The sequence below is a fragment of the Ranitomeya imitator genome, chromosome 1 (genome assembly GCF_032444005.1).
Source record: "Ranitomeya imitator isolate aRanImi1 chromosome 1, aRanImi1.pri, whole genome shotgun sequence".
Lineage (NCBI taxonomy): Eukaryota > Metazoa > Chordata > Amphibia > Anura > Dendrobatidae > Ranitomeya > Ranitomeya imitator.
In genome coordinates this window covers 157,781,474-157,799,549 of record NC_091282.1, presented here as the reverse complement: position 1 = coordinate 157,799,549, position 18,076 = coordinate 157,781,474, and the positions used below count along the sequence as shown (strand labels likewise).

Here is an 18,076-nt window from a genome sequence, read left to right as displayed (position 1 = left end):
GTCTGTCTCATCCTATGCTCTTAGGTCTTCCTTGGTTACGGAACCACGAGCCCATTTTAGATTGGCGCAATGGTAATATCTTGCGCTGGGGTGAGCTTTGTCGGGAACGTTGTCTGCTGCCGGTGCGTCCTGTGGGATCTTCCTCTAATTCTTCTCCTTCCTCTTCTTTTCCCACCTTACCCTGTGTCTACAGCGCTTTTTCTGATGTCTTCAACAAGAAGGAGGCTGAGGGTCTTCCGCCTCACCGTCTCTATGATTGTCCTATAGATCTCGTGCCTGGAACTAACCCGCCCAGGGGCAGAATCTATCCTCTCTCTCCTGCTGAGACTCAAGCTATGTCTGAGTACACCCAAGAAAATCTTGCTAAAGGATTCATTCGCAAGTCTTCTTCTCCGGCCGGAGCAGGGTTTTTTTTCGTGAAGAAGAAAGACGGTTCTCTCCGTCCCTGCATTGATTATCGAGGCCTAAACAACATCACGGTGAAGAACAAATATCCTCTGCCACTCATTCCGGAACTCTTCGACCGTCTTCGGGGTGCGCAAATTTTTACCAAGTTAGATCTACGTGGTGCATACAATCTGGTTCGTATTCGTGCAGGCGATGAGTGGAAGACTGCCTTCAATACTCGTGACGGTCACTACGAATACTTGGTTATGCCGTTTGGTCTCTGCAACGCCCCCGCGGTTTTTCAGGAATTTGTGAACGATGTATTTCGGGATCTTCTCTACTCCTCAGTCGTAGTTTACCTTGACGACATTCTCATCTTTTCTCCGGATCTCTCCACTCACAGGCGAGATGTCCGTCGTGTTCTGCAAAGGCTAAGAGAGAATCATCTGTTCGCTAAGATTGAGAAGTGCGTCTTTGAACAATCTTCTCTTCCCTTCCTTGGATATATTGTCTCAAGATCTGGCTTAGAGATGGATCCAGAGAAGGTTTCTGCTGTCCTGAATTGGCCTCGTCCTCTTGGAACAAAAGCAATCCAACGTTTTCTTGGTTTTGCCAACTACTATAGACAATTTATTCCTCATTTTTCTTCCATGACCAAGCCTATCTCTGCCCTAGTTCGCAAGGGAGTCAACTCCAGTCTTTGGACCCCTGAGGCTGAAGAGTCCTTTCTGTCTCTTAAACAAAGTTTCACTACGGCCCCTGTGCTTCATCGTCCTGATGCTAATAGACCGTTTGTCCTTGAGGTCGACGCATCCTCTATTGGAGCTGGAGCTGTACTTTTGCAAAGATCCTCGTCCGGACGTTTGGTGACCTGTGGTTTTTTTTCTAAAACCTTTTCCGCTCCTGAGCGTAACTACTCTATAGGAGATAAATAACTTTTGGCTATCAAGCTTGCCTTGGAGGAATGGCGTTATCTCCTTGAGGGGTCTCTTCATCCATTCACCATTTACACAGACCACAAGAATCTGGCCTATATTCAGTCTGCCCAAAGACTAAATCCACGACAAGCCAGATGGTCTTTATTCTTCGGACGATTTGAATTTGAACTTCATTTCCGACCCGGAAATAAGAATGTCAAAGCAGATGCTCTTTCGAGATCCTTTCAGCCTCAGGACATTGAGGATTCTCCGGCTCACATCATTGATCCTGCGAAGATCGTCACTCTTGCTCCTTTAAGAGTGATTTTAACTCCTCCTGGCCAGACTCTTGTGGCTAATCAAGACAAGGAGAGAGTTTTACGTTGGGGTCACTCCTCCAAAATTGCAGGACATGTAGGAGTCAAGAAGACACTTTCTCTTATCTCTCGGCATTACTGGTGGCCATCTCTCCGACAAGACGTCACCAAATTCATCGCTTCTTGTCCTTCTTGTGCAAAAAATAAAGTCCCTAGGCAGCTTCCTTCCGGTCTCCTGCATCCTCTGCCTGTGCCTTCCGTTCCTTGGAGTCATATAGCTATGGACTTCATCACTGATCTACCTTGTTCCTCGAATTGCTCTGTCATCTTGGTTGTTGTAGATCGGTTCTCTAAGATGGCTCACTTCATCGCATTGCCTGGTCTGCCTTCCGCTCCTGAGTTGGCTAAGATCTGTTTACACCAAGTCTTCCGTCTTCATGGTTTTCCACATCATATCGTCTCAGACCGTGGAGTACAATTTACCTCACGTTTTTGGAGAGCTCTCTGCAGTCTATTAAAGGTTAACTTGGACTTCTCTTCCGCCTATCACCCTCAGTCCAACGGACAAGTGGAGCGAGTTAATCAAGTCCTGACTACATATCTGCGACATTTCTCCAATGCACACCAAGATGACTGGGTCTCTCTTCTCCCCTGGGCCGAATTCTCATATAACAATCTTCCCAGCGAGTCTTCCTCCAAAACTCCCTTTTTTGTGGTCTATGGTCAACATCCGAACATTCCTCTTCCTGTTTCTCTTTCCTCGGGGGTACCGGCAGCGGATTTCTTGTCCCGGGAATTCTCTACGATTTGGAATGAGACCAAAGTGGCTCTTGAGAGAGCTAGCCTTAATATGAAAAAGTTTGCTGACAAGAGGCGTTTGGATGCTCCGCCATATTCTCCGGGTGATAAAGTTTGGCTTTCCTCTCGCTATATCAAGCTCAAAATTCCCTCTTGCAAACTGGGTCCCCGCTATATTGGTCCTTTTCCTATCTTGAGTCGCATTAATGATGTTTCTTATAAGTTGAAGCTGCCTGCCTCTTTGCGCATTCCCAATGCCTTCCATGTGTCTCTTCTCAAGCCTGCAGTCTTTAATCGTTTTCACTCCGCTACCTCTTCCTCTCCTCAGCTCTGTACTTCTGATGGAATCTTTAATGTTAAAGACATTCTTGCCAAAAAGGTAGTTAGGGGTAAAACCTTTTTTTTGATTGATTGGGAGGGATTTGGCCCTGAGGAGAGGTCCTGGGAGCCCCGAGAGAACATCAATGCTCCCCTTATCATGAAAAGATTCCTTTCTAGCCTTAAAAAGAGGGGGATTAAGGAGGGGGGTACTGTTACGACCGCTGCGCATACTTACCCGGCTTCTCCCATCCCTCGGCGCACTCGCAATCCTGTCCAGCGCCGCTCTGCTTCCTCCTTCACTGGCTCACGGCGTCCGGTCTCTCTGCGCATGCGCGGTCGCGTCTCCTCCATCGCAGAGCCTTCTGGGAGGTCGCGACCCGGTGGCTCCGCCCCAACATGGCGGCGCCCATCGGGTATTTCTTCCCGGCGTCTCCCTAGGTAAGACGCCTTTGCTTTGTAGGTGCACTGTCTGCCGTCAGTGTCCCTATGTCCTAGGCTCCCTTATTCCAGTCTCGTTTCCCTGCTTAGTCTTCGCTTTGTTTCAGTGCTGTGTCCTGCCAAGTTCCGTCTTCCTGCTGTGTCCCGCCAAGTTCCGTGTACCTGCTGTGTCCTGCCAAGTTCCGTGTACCTGCTGTGTCCTACCAAGTTCCGTCTTCCTGCTGTGTCCCGCCAAGTTCCGTGTACCTGCTGTGTCCTGCCAAGTTTCGTCTTCCTGCTGTGTCCTGCCAAGTTCCGTCTTCCTGCTGTGTCCCGCCAAGTTCCGTGTACCTGCTGTGTCCTGCCAAGTTCCGTGTACCTGCTGTGTCCTACCAAGTTCCGTCTTCCAGCTGTGTCCTGCCTAGTACCGTGTTCCTGCTGTGTCCTACCAAGTTCCGTGTTCCTGCTGTCTCCTGCCAAGGTCCATGTTCCTGCTGTGTCCTTCCAAGTTCCGTGTTCCTGCCGTCTCCTGCCAAGTCCTGTGGTCCTGCCTTGTCCTACATCGTCTGTGTTCCTGTCATTATCAGTTAAGTCCTGTTTTCTATTATTCCCCGCCACTCTAATAGCTCTGTAGTCTCCATCTTATCTTGGGTCGTCCCTTTGGCTCTAGCTGTTGTGTCTCCATTCCCCCGAGGTCCTGCTCCTAACACTCCCTGTATAGGGGGTGATTCCATCTGGTCCGCTCGACCCCGGGGGCTCTAGAGTCACGACCCAGAGGGTCCACTCTCGGATTTCTGTCCGAATCCCTACAGCCGTCATTTCCGGTCTTGCTGTGTGTATGTAGCTATGTGGTGGATGTGATGGCAGTGTGTGGGTGTTAATCATAGCGCCATGACTTCCTTTCATCAGCGGTTGCTATGATTACTGAGGACGCACCGGATGTTGCGCCGGACCATATCGTCACTTCCGGTCCTGCTGGGTCCCGTCGCGGCCGCTGTGTTGCGGTTTGTTCACGGTATTTTGGTAGCGATTATCCTTTCACTGCAGCTTCGGTCCTTTGTGTCAGTCGACACTCCAGTGTGTCGGCGCCTTATTGTCGCACCTGCGCATGCGTCCACAAGTGTGTGTAATGAGTGATTTTGAGTGCGGCACTCTCCCTATTGGTCCGTTATCATTTAAATATGAACATCAGCTGGCACCTAACCACCCCCAGACGAAGCATTTCAAGCGAAACGCGCGTCGGGTGTGGTGGGTCCCCAGGAGCGCTCCTATCTGGCCCTTATGTGAAGGTAGTCTTCTTTGGTGTATCAGGCATATAACTTGCATCGGCTGCAGCCAGTCCCAAGATCTTCGGCGCCAAAACAGCTATAGAAAAACAAATCTCCGCGTCTTGTCGGCCGAAGCCGGGCCCACACGCCGGGGACTTATAGACTGGAGCCTCAGGATACAGTATGGGGTAGACATTATAGCAGTAAGTCTTCACCCACCAGCTCAAAGACATCTGACAATTAGAAATAGTGTCTGCAGAGGGAAAAACTGATACAAATGCAGTATGCAAGTCATATAACAGCCAAAAATAATGTTATTCCTCACAGTAGCAGGCACAGACTGAAAAGGACAAGGACAGTATTTGGGCCCTTTGCAGTCCAATAGTTTATCACAACGCACCACTTTATGTGTCTATGACAGCTTAATTAACTTTTCTAGTACCCACCTTTTGTCCTGTGTTGTAGGTGTCTTTCCTCACCAATGTCATTTTTTAATAGCATTGTTTATTAATAAAAGTTATTTTTTAATACTGGCCCTTATGTGAAGGTAGTCTTCTTTGGTGTATCTATATATTGTTCTTCATGGCCATACATTGGGGATACTATTAGGTGTTTGCTTAAGTTATATGCCTGAGTAGAAGCTTCCCTCAGGTTAACTGTACCATAATACTAGATACCCCGATATCCTTAGATTAAGTGTTTTAGAGCTCATGTTATATCTATAGATATTGTATTGTGGGTTTTGATTTATTTATACTCAATGTGCCATCCCAGGGGGTCCCATAATACCATCTCAGCCGATTTACACCTGTTTTTTAGTACCTGATTTGATCTTTGTACAAGTAAATTTGTTCTATATCTCAGTGTAACACACTCAAAAAGGGAACCTTGGGATTGGCACATTGATTTCAGCTTCGTCTGAGTGAGTGTATTCAAAAAGGGGATTTCAGTCTGTTTCTTTCAAATACTAAATCCCACCCCTACTGTTATTTTAGTAAAGAGAATATTGAGATTTCTGCGTCAATCTGTTTGTGACCCACTGGATCTTATTAGGACCTCTGGTCATTATATCATTGTCATGCTGGAAGACCCAGTCTCCATCAATCTTCAATGCTCCCCCTGAGGGAAGGAGGTTGTTGGCCAAAATCTCACGATATATGACTTCATCCATCCTCCCTTCAATATAGTGCGGTCATACTGACCTCTTTACAGAAAAGCACCCCCAAAGTTTTATTTTTATGTTCCCCCACCATGCTTCGTGCTTGGGATGGTCTTCTATGGGTTGAACTCATCCTTTTACTTCCTCCAAACATGGCAAGTGTAGTTGATACCAAAAGGTTCTATTTTGGTCTCATCTGAACACATGACCTTCTCTCATGCCTCCTCTGGATCATCTAGACAGTCATTGGTGAACTTCAAACGGGCCTGGACATGTGCTGGCATGAGCAGGGTGACCTTGTATGCCTTGCAGCATTTTAATCCATGATGGCGTATTGTATTTCTAATGGTAATGTTTGAGACTTTGGTTCCAGCTCTCTTCAGGTCATTGACCAGGTCCTCCCATGTAGTTCTTTGCTGATTCCTGATCTTTCTTAGAATCATCCTTACCCCACGAGGCGAGATCCAGCATGGAGCCCCAGACAGAGGCAGATTGACAGTCATCTTGTGTTTCTTCCATTTTCTAATAATTGTGCCAACAGTTGCCTTCTCACCAAGCTGCTTACCTATTGTCCTGTAGCCCATCCCTGCCTTGTGCAGTTATACAATTTTGTCTCTGCATTCCTTAGACAGCACTTTGGTCCTGGCCATGGTGGAGAGGTTGGAGCGTGATTGATTGTGTGGACAGGTGTCTCTTATACAAGCAATAAGTTGAAAGAGGTGCAAATAATACAGGTAATGAGTGCAGAGTAGAAATAACAGGTCTGGGAGAGCCAGAATTCTTGCTGGTTGATAGGTGATCAAATACTTATTTCAAGCAATAAAATGCAGTTTAATAATTTAAAAATTATACAATGTGATTTTCTGGCTTTTTTTTAGATTATGTTTCTCACTGTTGAAGTGTAGCTACGATAAAAATTACAGACCTCTCCATTCTTTGTAGGTGGGAAAACTTGCAAATTTGGCAGTGTATCAAGTACTTATTTCACCACTGTAGGTGGTTGTGGAAAGGAGGGGGCAACCCCATATCAAGGCCATGGGTTGCCGTTGGTTCTTATGGTAACTGGATGTCAAAGAATGACATCTGATAAGTATGGTGGCTTGGGAGCCCCTGCCATAAGCCAAGTCCTAACGGGCCTCCTATCAGTGTAAAACTGACAGGTAAAATATGCTGTAATGCATGGATATTGCAGCACATTAGGCTGGTTTCACATTTGCGTTTTTTTTTTTTGCGTTTTTGCGCAAAAAAACGCAAAAAAAGCATGCGTTTTTTCCCCTATACTTAACATTAAAAACGCATTCTTTTTTTTGCATGCGTTTTGACGCGTTTTTGCAACGCATGAGTTTTTTCTCTACATGCGTTGTGTTGCAGAAATGCAACATGTAGTAATTTTAGCGGCATTTTTTTGCCGCCAAAAAATGCATGCGTTTTTTTGCGGCAAAAAAACCCTATTGATGTCTATGTAAACGCATGCGGTTTTATAGAAAAACACAAGATTACACACTGATAAGCCACCCCCAAACCCTAACCCTAAGGGTTAGGGTTAGGATCCCTAGGGTTAGGGATAGGGTTAGGGTTAGAGTTTGGGTTAGGGTTAGAGTTTGTGTTTTAGGGTTAGGGTTAGAGTTTGTGTTAGAGTTTGTGTTAGAGTTTGTGTTAGAGTTTGGGTTAGGGTTAGAGTTTTTGTTTTAGGGTTAGGGTTAGAGTTTGGGTTAGGGTTAGAGTTTGTGTTAGAGTTTGTGTTAGAGTTTGTGTTAGAGTTTGTGTTAGAGTTTGTGTTAGGGTTAGGGTTAGAGTTTGTGTTAGAGTTTGTGTTAGGGTTAGGGTTAGAGTTTGTGTTAGAGTTTGTGTTAGGGTTAGAGTTTGGGTTAGGGTTAGAGTTTGTGTTTTAGGGTTAGGGTTAGGGTTAGGATCCCGAGGGTTACTAGGGATCCTAACCCTAACCCTAGGTATTTCTGTTTATAGTGGGTTTTCTAGTTGATTTTGATGTACCAGGTACACATAAAATTGGCCATTTTTATGCGCTAAACGCTCTAATTTTTCATATTTCTAGTGCAGTAATGCAGTTCAATTTTCGTGTTTCATATTTGCATGTTTCAGCGCTACAGTGTGCTGCCTTATTTACTTAACTATATACGAGTTGGCGACTCTAGGTTCAGCACCTGTTCACACTGAGTCTATGTTTGGATGTGCCGGTCAGGTTTTTGAAATGTATTCTCTAGCCTTCTGATCGTGCACTCCGCCTCTTAGCCACAGGTGTTTTAATTACAGCAGGTCCAATACCCCTCCACAGAGAGAGAGAATTTTAGTCTAGGAAGAGGTTTCACAAGTACCCATTCAGATGGAGACATTTATTCTCAGCGAGGTAAGGCAAGTGTAGGACCTGGTATAAGAGAGATGCCGTAAAGGGGCTACCAGGTACACATAAAATTGGCCATTTTTATGCGCCAAACGCTCTCATTTTTCATATTTCTAGTGCAGTAATGCAGTTCAATTTTCGTGTTTCATATTTGCATGTTTCAGCGCTACAGTGTGCTGCCTTATTTACTTAACTATATACGAGTTGGCGACTCTAGGTTCAGCACCTGTTCACACTGAGTCTATGTTTGGATGTGCCGGTCAGGTTTTTGAAATGTATTCTCTAGCCTTCTGATCGTGCACTCCGCCTCTTAGCCACAGGTGTTTTAATTACAGCAGTCCAATACCCCTCCACAGAGAGAGAGAATTTTAGTCTAGGAAGAGGTTTCACAAGTACCCATTCAGATGGAGACATTTATTCTCAGCGAGGTAAGGCAAGTGTAGGACCTGGTATAATAGAGATGCCGTAAAGGGGCTACCAGGTACACATAAAATTGGCCATTTTTATGCGCTAAACGCTCTCATTTTTCATATTTCTAGTGCAGTAATACAGTTCAATTTTCGTGTTTCATATTTGCATGTTTCAGCGCTACAGTGTGCTGCCTTATTTACTTAACTATATACGAGTTGGCGACTCTAGGTTCAGCACCTGTTCACACTGAGTCTATGTTTGGATGTGTCGGTCAGGTTTTTGAAATGATTTTGATGATTGGCAGCTGTCACACACTTCTCATCATGCGTTTCAAAAACGCAAACGCAGGAAAAAACGCTTGTAAACGCGTCAAAACGCCGCGTTTGCGCTAAAACATGCAAAAATGCATGCGCCTAAAAAACGCAGCGTTTAAGCGCGTTTTTGCACCAAATGCATTTGCGTTTAAAACGCTGCAGATCAAAACGCAAGTGTGAAACCAGCCTTAGACCAACAATTTGCATATATATTGTTCAAGTCTCAGAGCAGATCTAGATTTCTCTTTTGTCCGTTAACTTTGCATTTTGTCTATTGATAAAAATAAACTGATGGCACTTCTATGTTTTAAAGGGCCACTGTCACCCCCCTCCAGCCGTTATAAACTAAAAGAGCAACCTTGTGCAGCAGTAATGCTGCATTCTAACAAGGTGGCTCTTTTCGTTTTGTGTTCATGTATTACTAAAATAAAGCGTTTTGAAACTTTTCAAAAATACCTGTCTTTGTCCATGGAGGCGGGTCTGAAGCCTCCTCTGTGAAGCGCCTAACTGCAGTCACTCATCTCTTCTGGGGCGATGGTCGCCGCCCTCTGCGCCATTTATAACGGCTAGAGGGGGTGACAGTGGCCCTTTGCAGCATTTTCCCACATCTGCCTAAAACTTTTGCACAGTACTGTATAATGAAGACCTAGGTAATGAAACTATATTATGCATACCACAAACTTGTCACTGTGAAGCCCAAAGTCATATTCAACTTCTCCAACATATTAATATTATTATATAGTAATTATTACTAAGTATAATAATTGTTCAGAGGTAAAATTTGTAATCTCTTTGCCATAGCGCCATAATGAATATTTCCTTGGAAAATGTCTAGAAGCACTTTTACCTGTCAGGATAGGGGACAAGCTGCACAGTGTTTTCTCTTGACATTTTACTTCTGCTGTACCGTTCTCTAAAGAAAACAAATATAGAAATTACAAATTCCTCTTTACACCAAAATCTGTGATTACAATGAGAAAAGAACTGCACAATCAGCATTGTCCCTCTCCATTCCTCATAACACCCAGAAAAAGCTCTAACGTGCTCTCCAGAAATAATTACACATTAAGTATTAATTATCAGGTCCCAGGAGGAGATTATAGCACATCTCCAGTATGCATGCGAGCACAAGATAGTGTTCAGGGAATGCAGGTTAATGCTCGGAGCAACAAGATCTATCTACCTATCTATCTCTCTATCTATCTATCTATCTATCTATCTATCTATCTATCTATCTATCTATCTATCTATCTATCTATCTATCTAAGAGGCGTAGCTAGGGTTTGGGTTCACGGGGGACGAAGCTTCTGAGTGGGCCCCTAACCAGGTAACCTTGATTACAACTGAGCGACGCACACTAACAGTGTAGGAGAACCTCAGCAGATGACCTCGCTGTTGCTGAAAAGAATCTCTATACAAAGACCAATATTGATATTACCGCCATATGGTCAGTGGTAAATACCAGCACTACAGAACATATAATAGATCAAAGTACAGTTACAGATGGTGACTTACAGTTGACGTTCTTTCTTATGGAGTTGTTCACTTTTCCAGTCTTTTCCATCTGGCCCAGACCGACACAACTTTTTCTACCCAGGACTCGTCTGCAGAGAATACAACAAAGACACATTTCACTTCTCATATTTTCAGCACATCACCATCTATTCCCAACCTGCACAAACTCCTCATCCTATTGGTACCCCAATGCTGAGCCGCTGCTGCCGTATGTGTCCCTATTCCTGCACCTGCTGTGTGGTTCTCTGTGCCCTCTAACTTCTAAAGCAACTCTCTATAATATAGAAATGCCAGATGCAAGTGCTCTAGAAAACCGTGCCCACATTTTTCCCCCTAGAACTAGAAAGTAATAATGCCCTGTGTGCCCCTTTGACAGTCACAGTAACCTGAGTTACCCTATAGCAATAAGTGCCCACTTTACATTTAATAATGTTCCAAGTCTCCCCCCTGTACAGCTCCCCTATACACAGTATGATTCTCTCTTATATATAACATGATGACTCCTCACTGTAATTTACCCCCGCACAGTATACTGACCCCTTAGTAGCCCCCAAAGTGCTTGATGGTGATGGCCCCAACACTGTGTGATGGCCCCCTAGATAGCCTCTATATAGTATAAAGTGCCAGAATATACATAGTATACTGTAATGCTCTCCCCATAGGCCTGTATAGTATAATGCACTCCCCATAGGCCTGTATAGTATAATGCACTCCCTATAGCCCTGTATAGTATAACTCACTCTCCATAGGCCTGTATAGTATAATACACTCCCTACAGGCCTGTATAGTATAATGCATTCCCCATAGGCAGCTTGTATAGTATAATGCACCCTCGTAGGCAGCCAGTATAGTATAATGTTCTCCCCATAGGCCTGTATAGTATAATGCACCCCCATAGGCCTGTATAGTATAATGCACTCCCCATAGGCTTGTATAGTATAATGCACTCCCCATAGGCCTGTATAGTATAATGCATTCCCCATAGTCCTGTATGGTATAATGCACTCCCCATCAGCCTGTATAGTATAATGCACTTCCCATAGTCAGCCTGTATAGCATAATGCACCCCCACAGGCAGCCATTATAGTATAATGCACCCACATTAGGCAGCCAGTATAGTATAATGCACCCCGATAAAAAAAATCCAATACTCACCTCTCTTCCTCCTTGTTGTTCCCGCATTGCTGTGAGCGCCTGCACATCCTCGTACAGGGGGCCGAGTACTGACGTCATCGCGACCCCCTGTCAGTGTCAGCATCAGTGATGTCAGACGCTAACAGGGGGATGATGGGAGAGGGAGCGTAACACTCCTTCATCAATGCGGTCAGATATATCGGCATCTAGCCGATACAGTTGACCCTGAGATGACAAGCGGGGGGGGGGGGGGGGGCGGCCCATTGCTGGCACAGGGTCCCCCATCACCTCCTCATGGGCCCCATACATATAATTTAGCAATCTTCAATTCATCATAATTCCATTATAAAGTGCATTATTTAACATAAATTCCAACTTTCTATATTTCACTTCATTGTGCTGTGATTTCATATTTTAATTTATCATATAAAGTGCTTTGTGCAAACAAATATTATTAAACATGTAATGTTTAAAAATATTTGTTTGCACAAAGCACTGATGAATTGAAGATTGTTAAATTATATGTATATACTAGCTGAAGAGCCCGGCGTTGCCTGGGCATAGTAAATATCTGTGGTTAGTTATAGCACCTCACTTCTCTTATTTTCCCATCACGCCTCTCATTTTCCCAATCACATCTTTCATTTTCCCCCTCACACCTCTCATTTTCCCCCTCACATCTCTCATTTTCCCTCTCACATCTCTCATTTTCTCCCTCACACCTCTCATTTTCCCCCTCACACCTCTCATTTTCCCCCTCACTCCTCTCATTCCCCCCTAACACTTGTCATTTCGACCTCATATCTGTCATTTTCCGATGACTCCACTATTTTCCCTCACTCCTCTCATTTTGCACTCACACCTCTCATTTTCACCTCAGTATATTCATGTTTGTCATCTTCCTTATTTATAGTATACACCTGTATGTCATCTCCTGTATATAGTATATACCTGTATGTCATCTCCCCTGTATATAGTATATACCTGGTGTGTGTAATCTCCCCTGTATATAGTATATACCTGTATGTCATCTCCTCCTATATATAGTATATACCTGTATGTCATCTCCTTCCATATATAGTATATACCTGTATGTCATCTCCTCCTGTGTATAGTATATACCTGTGTGTCATCTCCCCTGTATATAGTATATATCTGTGTGTCATCTCCTCCTGTATATAGTATATACCTGTATGTCATCTTCTATATATAGCATATACCTGCATGTCATCTCCTCCTGTATATAGTATATACCTATAGGTCATCTGCTCCTGTATATAGTATATACCTGTGTGTCATCTCCTCCTGTATTAGACCTCGTTTACACGTTATTTGCTCAGTATTTTTACCTCAGTATTTGTAAGCTAAATTGGCAGCCTGATAAATCCCCAGCCAACAGGAAGCCCTCCCCCTGGCAGTATATATTAGCTCACACATACACATAATAGACAGGTCATGTGACTGTCAGCTGCCGTATTTCCTATATGGTACATTTGTTGCTCTTGTAGTTTGTCTGCTTATTAATCAGATTTTTATTTTTGAAGGATAATACCAGACTTGTGTGTGTTTAAGGGCGAGTTTCGTTTGTCAAGTTGTGTGTGTTGAGTTGCGTGTGGCATCATACATGCAGCGACTTTTGTGAAATGAGTTTTGTGTGGTAACATGCGTGTAGCAACTTTTTGTGTGTCGAGTTGCATGTGACAGGTTAGTGTTGCAAGTTGTGTACAGCAAGTTTTGCGCATGGCGAGTTTTGCGCGTGGCGAGTTTTATGTGTGGTGCGTTTTGAGCATGTGCAAGTTTTGTGTGAGGCAACTTTTGCATGTGTTGCAACTTTTGTGCATGTTGCAATTTTTCCGCGTGTGCAATTTTTCCACCTGTGTGTGGTGAGTATCCCATGTCGGGGCCCCACCTTAGACACTTTACTGTATATACTCTTTGGCGCCATCGCTCCTACTCTTTAAGTCCCCCTTGTTCACATCTGGCAGCTGTCAATTTGCCTCCAACAAATTTCCTTTCACTTTTTCCCCATTACGTAGATAGGGGCAAAATTGTTTGGTGAATTAGAAAGCGGGGGTTAAAATGTCACCTCACAACATAGCCTATGACGCTCTCAGGGTCCAGACGTGTGACTGTGCAAAATTTTGTGGCTGTAGCTGCGACGCCTTCAACACTTTTCCTTTCACTTTTTCCCCATTATGTAGATAGGGGCAAAATTGTTTGGTGAATTGGAACACGCGGGGTTAAAATTTCGCCTCAAAACATAAATATCCTATAGAAGGATTGGCTACACATATGGCACTTCCCAAATTCAAATGCACCTATACATTAACGGAAGCTGATGCCAAAATTCAAATATTTAAATAGAAATCTCTTTATTCAATACATAAAATTAAAAACATATCACACTAGAGATACATATGCATACAAAACAGTACCGCCATATAGAGGTGACCAATAACAGGAGTATATACACAATTTCCAAATATATATGGTTGTTAGTTTAAGCTGACACCGAGGCACATATCAAGAGCCCTTGCGCAAACAGTATCAAAGTCCAGGCGAGATCCGTTATAGTGTAACGGGGGTATAGAAAGTATTAAGTACCATACTCATGGCTACATACCTAATCTCAATCCCCTTAAAGTATTCACTTAGCCCAAGTAAGTGAATAAGGGTTAATACATAACCTGTATATGCGGCACCTTCCCCGACGCGCGTTTCACGTTCCGCTTCTTCTAAGGGGGTCTTATTCACTTACTTGGGCTGGCCTTTGAGGCTTATGTGAGGCAATTATGTATATAGATGTTCACTTGAGATAGCTATGTACATTGGTCCTACTATTGGCGTTATTCCTTGAACGTTGTAAACTTTAAGGGGATTGAGATTAGGTATGTAGCCATGAGTATGGTACTTAATACTTTCTATAAATCCCCACTATAACGGATCTATAAACACTATAACGGATCTCGCCTGGACTTTGATACTGTTTGTGCAAGGGCTCTTGATATGTGCCTCGGTGTCAGCTTAAACTAACAACCATATATATTTGGAAATTGTGTATATACTCCTGTTATTGGTCACCTCTATATGGCGGTACTGTTTTGTATGCATATGTATCTCTAGTGTGATATGTTTTTAATTTTATGTATTGAATAAAGAGATTTCTATTTAAATATTTGAATTTTGGCATCAGCTTCCGTTAATGTATAGGCGCCTCAAAACATAGCCTATGACACTCTCGGGGTCCAGACGTGTGACTGTGCAAAATTTTGTGGCTGTAGCTGCGACGGTGCAGATGCCAATCCCGGACATACATACATACATACACACACACATTCAGCTTTATATATTAGATAGCCACCTGTGAGTGGAAGTCACTGTTTGAAAAAGGCTCAAGGTGAGCCAAAACGTTGCCATGCTATGTGGGTCTGAATAAAACCACATTTTTTCATCTAAAAACCTATGGATTGCTGCCTTCCTTTTTCTATTTATCTGGATTTGGGCAAGTGTTGGATGCTGTGCCAAGGAGGCTTTGCACCCACCTACTGGTATTGTGCTGTTCCATTTTTTCTATCTATCTAATATCTATCTATATATTATCTATCATCTAAACAAAACAATATAGCAGCACTCTGTAAGCGCTAAGATGAAAGCAAACATTGAATATATGAAATTTGGACTGAATTACTGCTGCATGTAATATACTTATAAATATGAAGGTACCGTACTTAGTGCTTAAATTGGCCAATTTATGAGCGCCCCCATTCTTTGATGGGCCCTAACCTAATATTTATCAGACATTCCTCTACCAGGCTAAAAGCCTACCAATTTAAAGCACTAATTAAAAACAGCCTTAGGGCTCATGCAGACAAGCACTTAAATCAGATATGTACTGTCTGATTTTTAATGGAATAGCACAAGGACAACACACTGACACATGTTATTAAATAAAGCTGTTCACATGAACTATTTTTTACTCAGTCCTACCATCTATGAGAAAAAAAATAGCACCATGCACTACTTTCTTCCGAGTCTCGAATGAGAGTCACTCATTCAAGTCTATGGGAGCATAATAAAGAATCAGATCCTCATGGACATTTTTTAGCGTAAATATTTGAAAACGGATTGTACACTCACATCACATGGGTGTCACACTAACCTAAAAAAAGGACACATGAATGGCACACCGATGAAAATTAGAAAAAAATGTCCAAGTTTTCTAGATGAAACTTTGATGATTTCTTAGTCACTTGTCTACAGGAGCCCTTCGGCTGAAATAGAAGCAGCCAGTATGTGTCTGTCTGTCTGTCTATCTATCATCTACTGTATCTGTCTATCTATCTATTTATCTATTATTGTGTTGGGACAGACTATAGTAGCATGTAAATGGCAAGATTTATATATATATATACAGTGTATATATATATATATATATATATATATAGTTGTATATTCTTCTCGTGTTTGTATTAACTTCTTCCCATCCTCCAAAATTTCACTGATAGGATAATCAGGTTCCTATGAAATTGGCTGTAGTGTGTATTTTTTAGATAAGGAATTTAGTTTGTGCGCCCACTGGGGATAGAAGCTGATGTGAATTATGTAAATCGGTGTACAAATAAAATTTTTAAAGCTCTCTGCTTAGAAATATAAACAATAAAAACATTTTTATATTTATTTTCTGGTTTCGATTAGTCCAAATTGATCCAAAAAATTCAATTCAGACTGAACTGTTTCTACATTAATTGAAAGTCCCTAGAAATGTCATTATTAAGCTCCTATGTCTTTTTAGACCCCAACGTATAATAGTCAGACCGAAGGAACATGTTTACAAAGCAATAAAAGATTATGCACTGTCCTAAGCCTGCCGCTCCCCAGTCCTGCCGCTCCCCAGTGCTGCCGCTCCCCAGTCCTGCCGCTCCCCAGTCCTGCCGCTCACTAGTCCTACCACTCATTAGTCCTGCTGCCGCAGCTGCACGGCCAGTCTGCTGGTCTTTGCTTTGGATCTCCATGCCACATGAGACCCAGTCAGCGCTGGAAGACACAAAGACTGGAGGCCAGAAGATCCCAAGCAAAGAACAGAGAACCAGGCGGGGAGCTGGCGCAGCAGGACTTGTGATGGGTGGGCCTAGGGCAGGTGAGAATAATCTTTTAATATTTTGTAATAACTTTCTGGCCCTTAAAAGATGCCAGCAAAATGGCGGAGAGCTGGATTTCTATGAACTGTATTATGAAAAACCTGAATTCTGGCAAACCTAAAATTTTCTTGATATTAGTGACAAATTCAATTTGCTCATCTCTAATTTTGACACAATTTGGAGCACAGTGTTTAATTAAAGCCACAGCCTTTTCATCTAAGTCACACCCCTTAACAATCAAACTGCAAGAAGTATCCTAAAAACCGGATGCGACATTACATGCCGGTCCCAAACAAACTGGTGAATCTGCACTGTTATCTAGCAAAAGTGGCGCATGAAGAATCCGGATCTTCTGACTGGCATGCCATCATCTCAGTACGAAGCAAAGTAAATGGAGTAATTCAACAGAAAACAAGAAAATGGGAGTCCAAGGCCTAGACCTAGCACCAATGTAGTATTTTAGGTTTGTAGTTACTAAATGAATAATATAAAGTCATTAGGACAAGCAGCATTTTACCTCAGCTCCTGCGCTCAGCTCAGTTTGTGGTGACCCTGCCTTATCTCACAATGTGCAACAACGTTCCCTGGAGACAACAAAGTAACCAAACTTGTTCTATGGAGGAAACTTTCTCTAATCTCTTACACAAGTACAGCAACCAGCAATCCACAACACAGATATGGAGGCCGGAGAAATAGCACCACGTCCTCACATATAAGTCTAATATGGAGATCACATACACATTACCTTTATTTGTGTGCAGGTGACAGTCCTGACATGACCCAGCAGGACCAGGCTTCCCTCACCCCAGCCTCAGCTTTCATAGCCCTCTCAGTAGTCTGCTGTCAGCTTGTGTTTACTGCAGTTACCAGGCTACAGGAATGGCAGCCACACAATAGAGCAGTCTATAGGACCGCAGTAAGTGTTGAGTGTCTGCACTTATATACTGACACCACTAGGACCTTACTGAATATTTTATTTATGCTAAAGCTTAATGTAAAACTTTAATTAGGTTCCTTAGATTTCAAGGTGATGTAGTAAAGAATTTTTTGTCATATAAAAGGAACGTGTAACTTGATTTATGTTTCCCAGACTACGGAAAGCATGAATCAGATCCCGCACAATTGCAGCCAGGTATATTTTTCTCTACACTATCAGGATCGCATTAGTATCTGAGACCTGGGCAGGTAAATACTGTTACCCTTTTTTGCCGTGTTAATTATTGAATTTTGGGGTGAATTTCTCTTTCTGTGGCTTTGCTGTTCATTTTACAGTTGTAACTCGCAAGAATGAGGACCCTTGTCGTGGGTTGCAAGTTTGTGTATTTTGGAAAAAATATGGACCAATAGCTCATGAATTATTTTTTTTTGCACGTTATATTTTTATTTAGGGTGCAGCCAAGCACATTAATTTTGGCCTTGTAAACTAGGGTGTCTGTCGCCATGGGGTGCACTTAGATAGTACTGGGCAGTCTTCCTTATCTAATAGTATGTGCTTCACTAATAGGCTGGAAGCCAGACGCTATGCACTACCTGTGTGTGACCAGCGCTCTATACAAGCCTCTTTTGTGCACAATTTTAACATTACACAATCACCCCCTCTCATGAATTGGTAGGTTGTGAA

General features: G+C 43.0%; 1 protein-coding gene across 2 annotated transcripts in view; it reads right to left on the bottom strand.

The window, feature by feature from the left end:
• FAM81B (family with sequence similarity 81 member B) overlaps positions 1-17,318 on the bottom strand; it is a 92,353-nt gene extending 75,035 nt beyond the window's left edge. The window contains exons 1-2 of one of the 2 annotated variants that reach the window (XM_069751909.1): positions 17,201-17,318; positions 9,516-9,581 (exon numbers count right to left, since the gene is read on the bottom strand). In XM_069751909.1, coding sequence (XP_069608010.1) covers positions 9,516-9,559 — 44 coding nt within the window. In that variant the 5' untranslated portion in view covers positions 9,560-9,581; positions 17,201-17,318. Of the gene's footprint in view, positions 1-9,515; positions 9,582-16,972; positions 17,015-17,200 lie in introns of those variants that run through there. The other variant, XM_069751918.1, reaches the window with a different exon arrangement.
• Between the last annotated feature and the right edge of the window lie 758 nt (positions 17,319-18,076).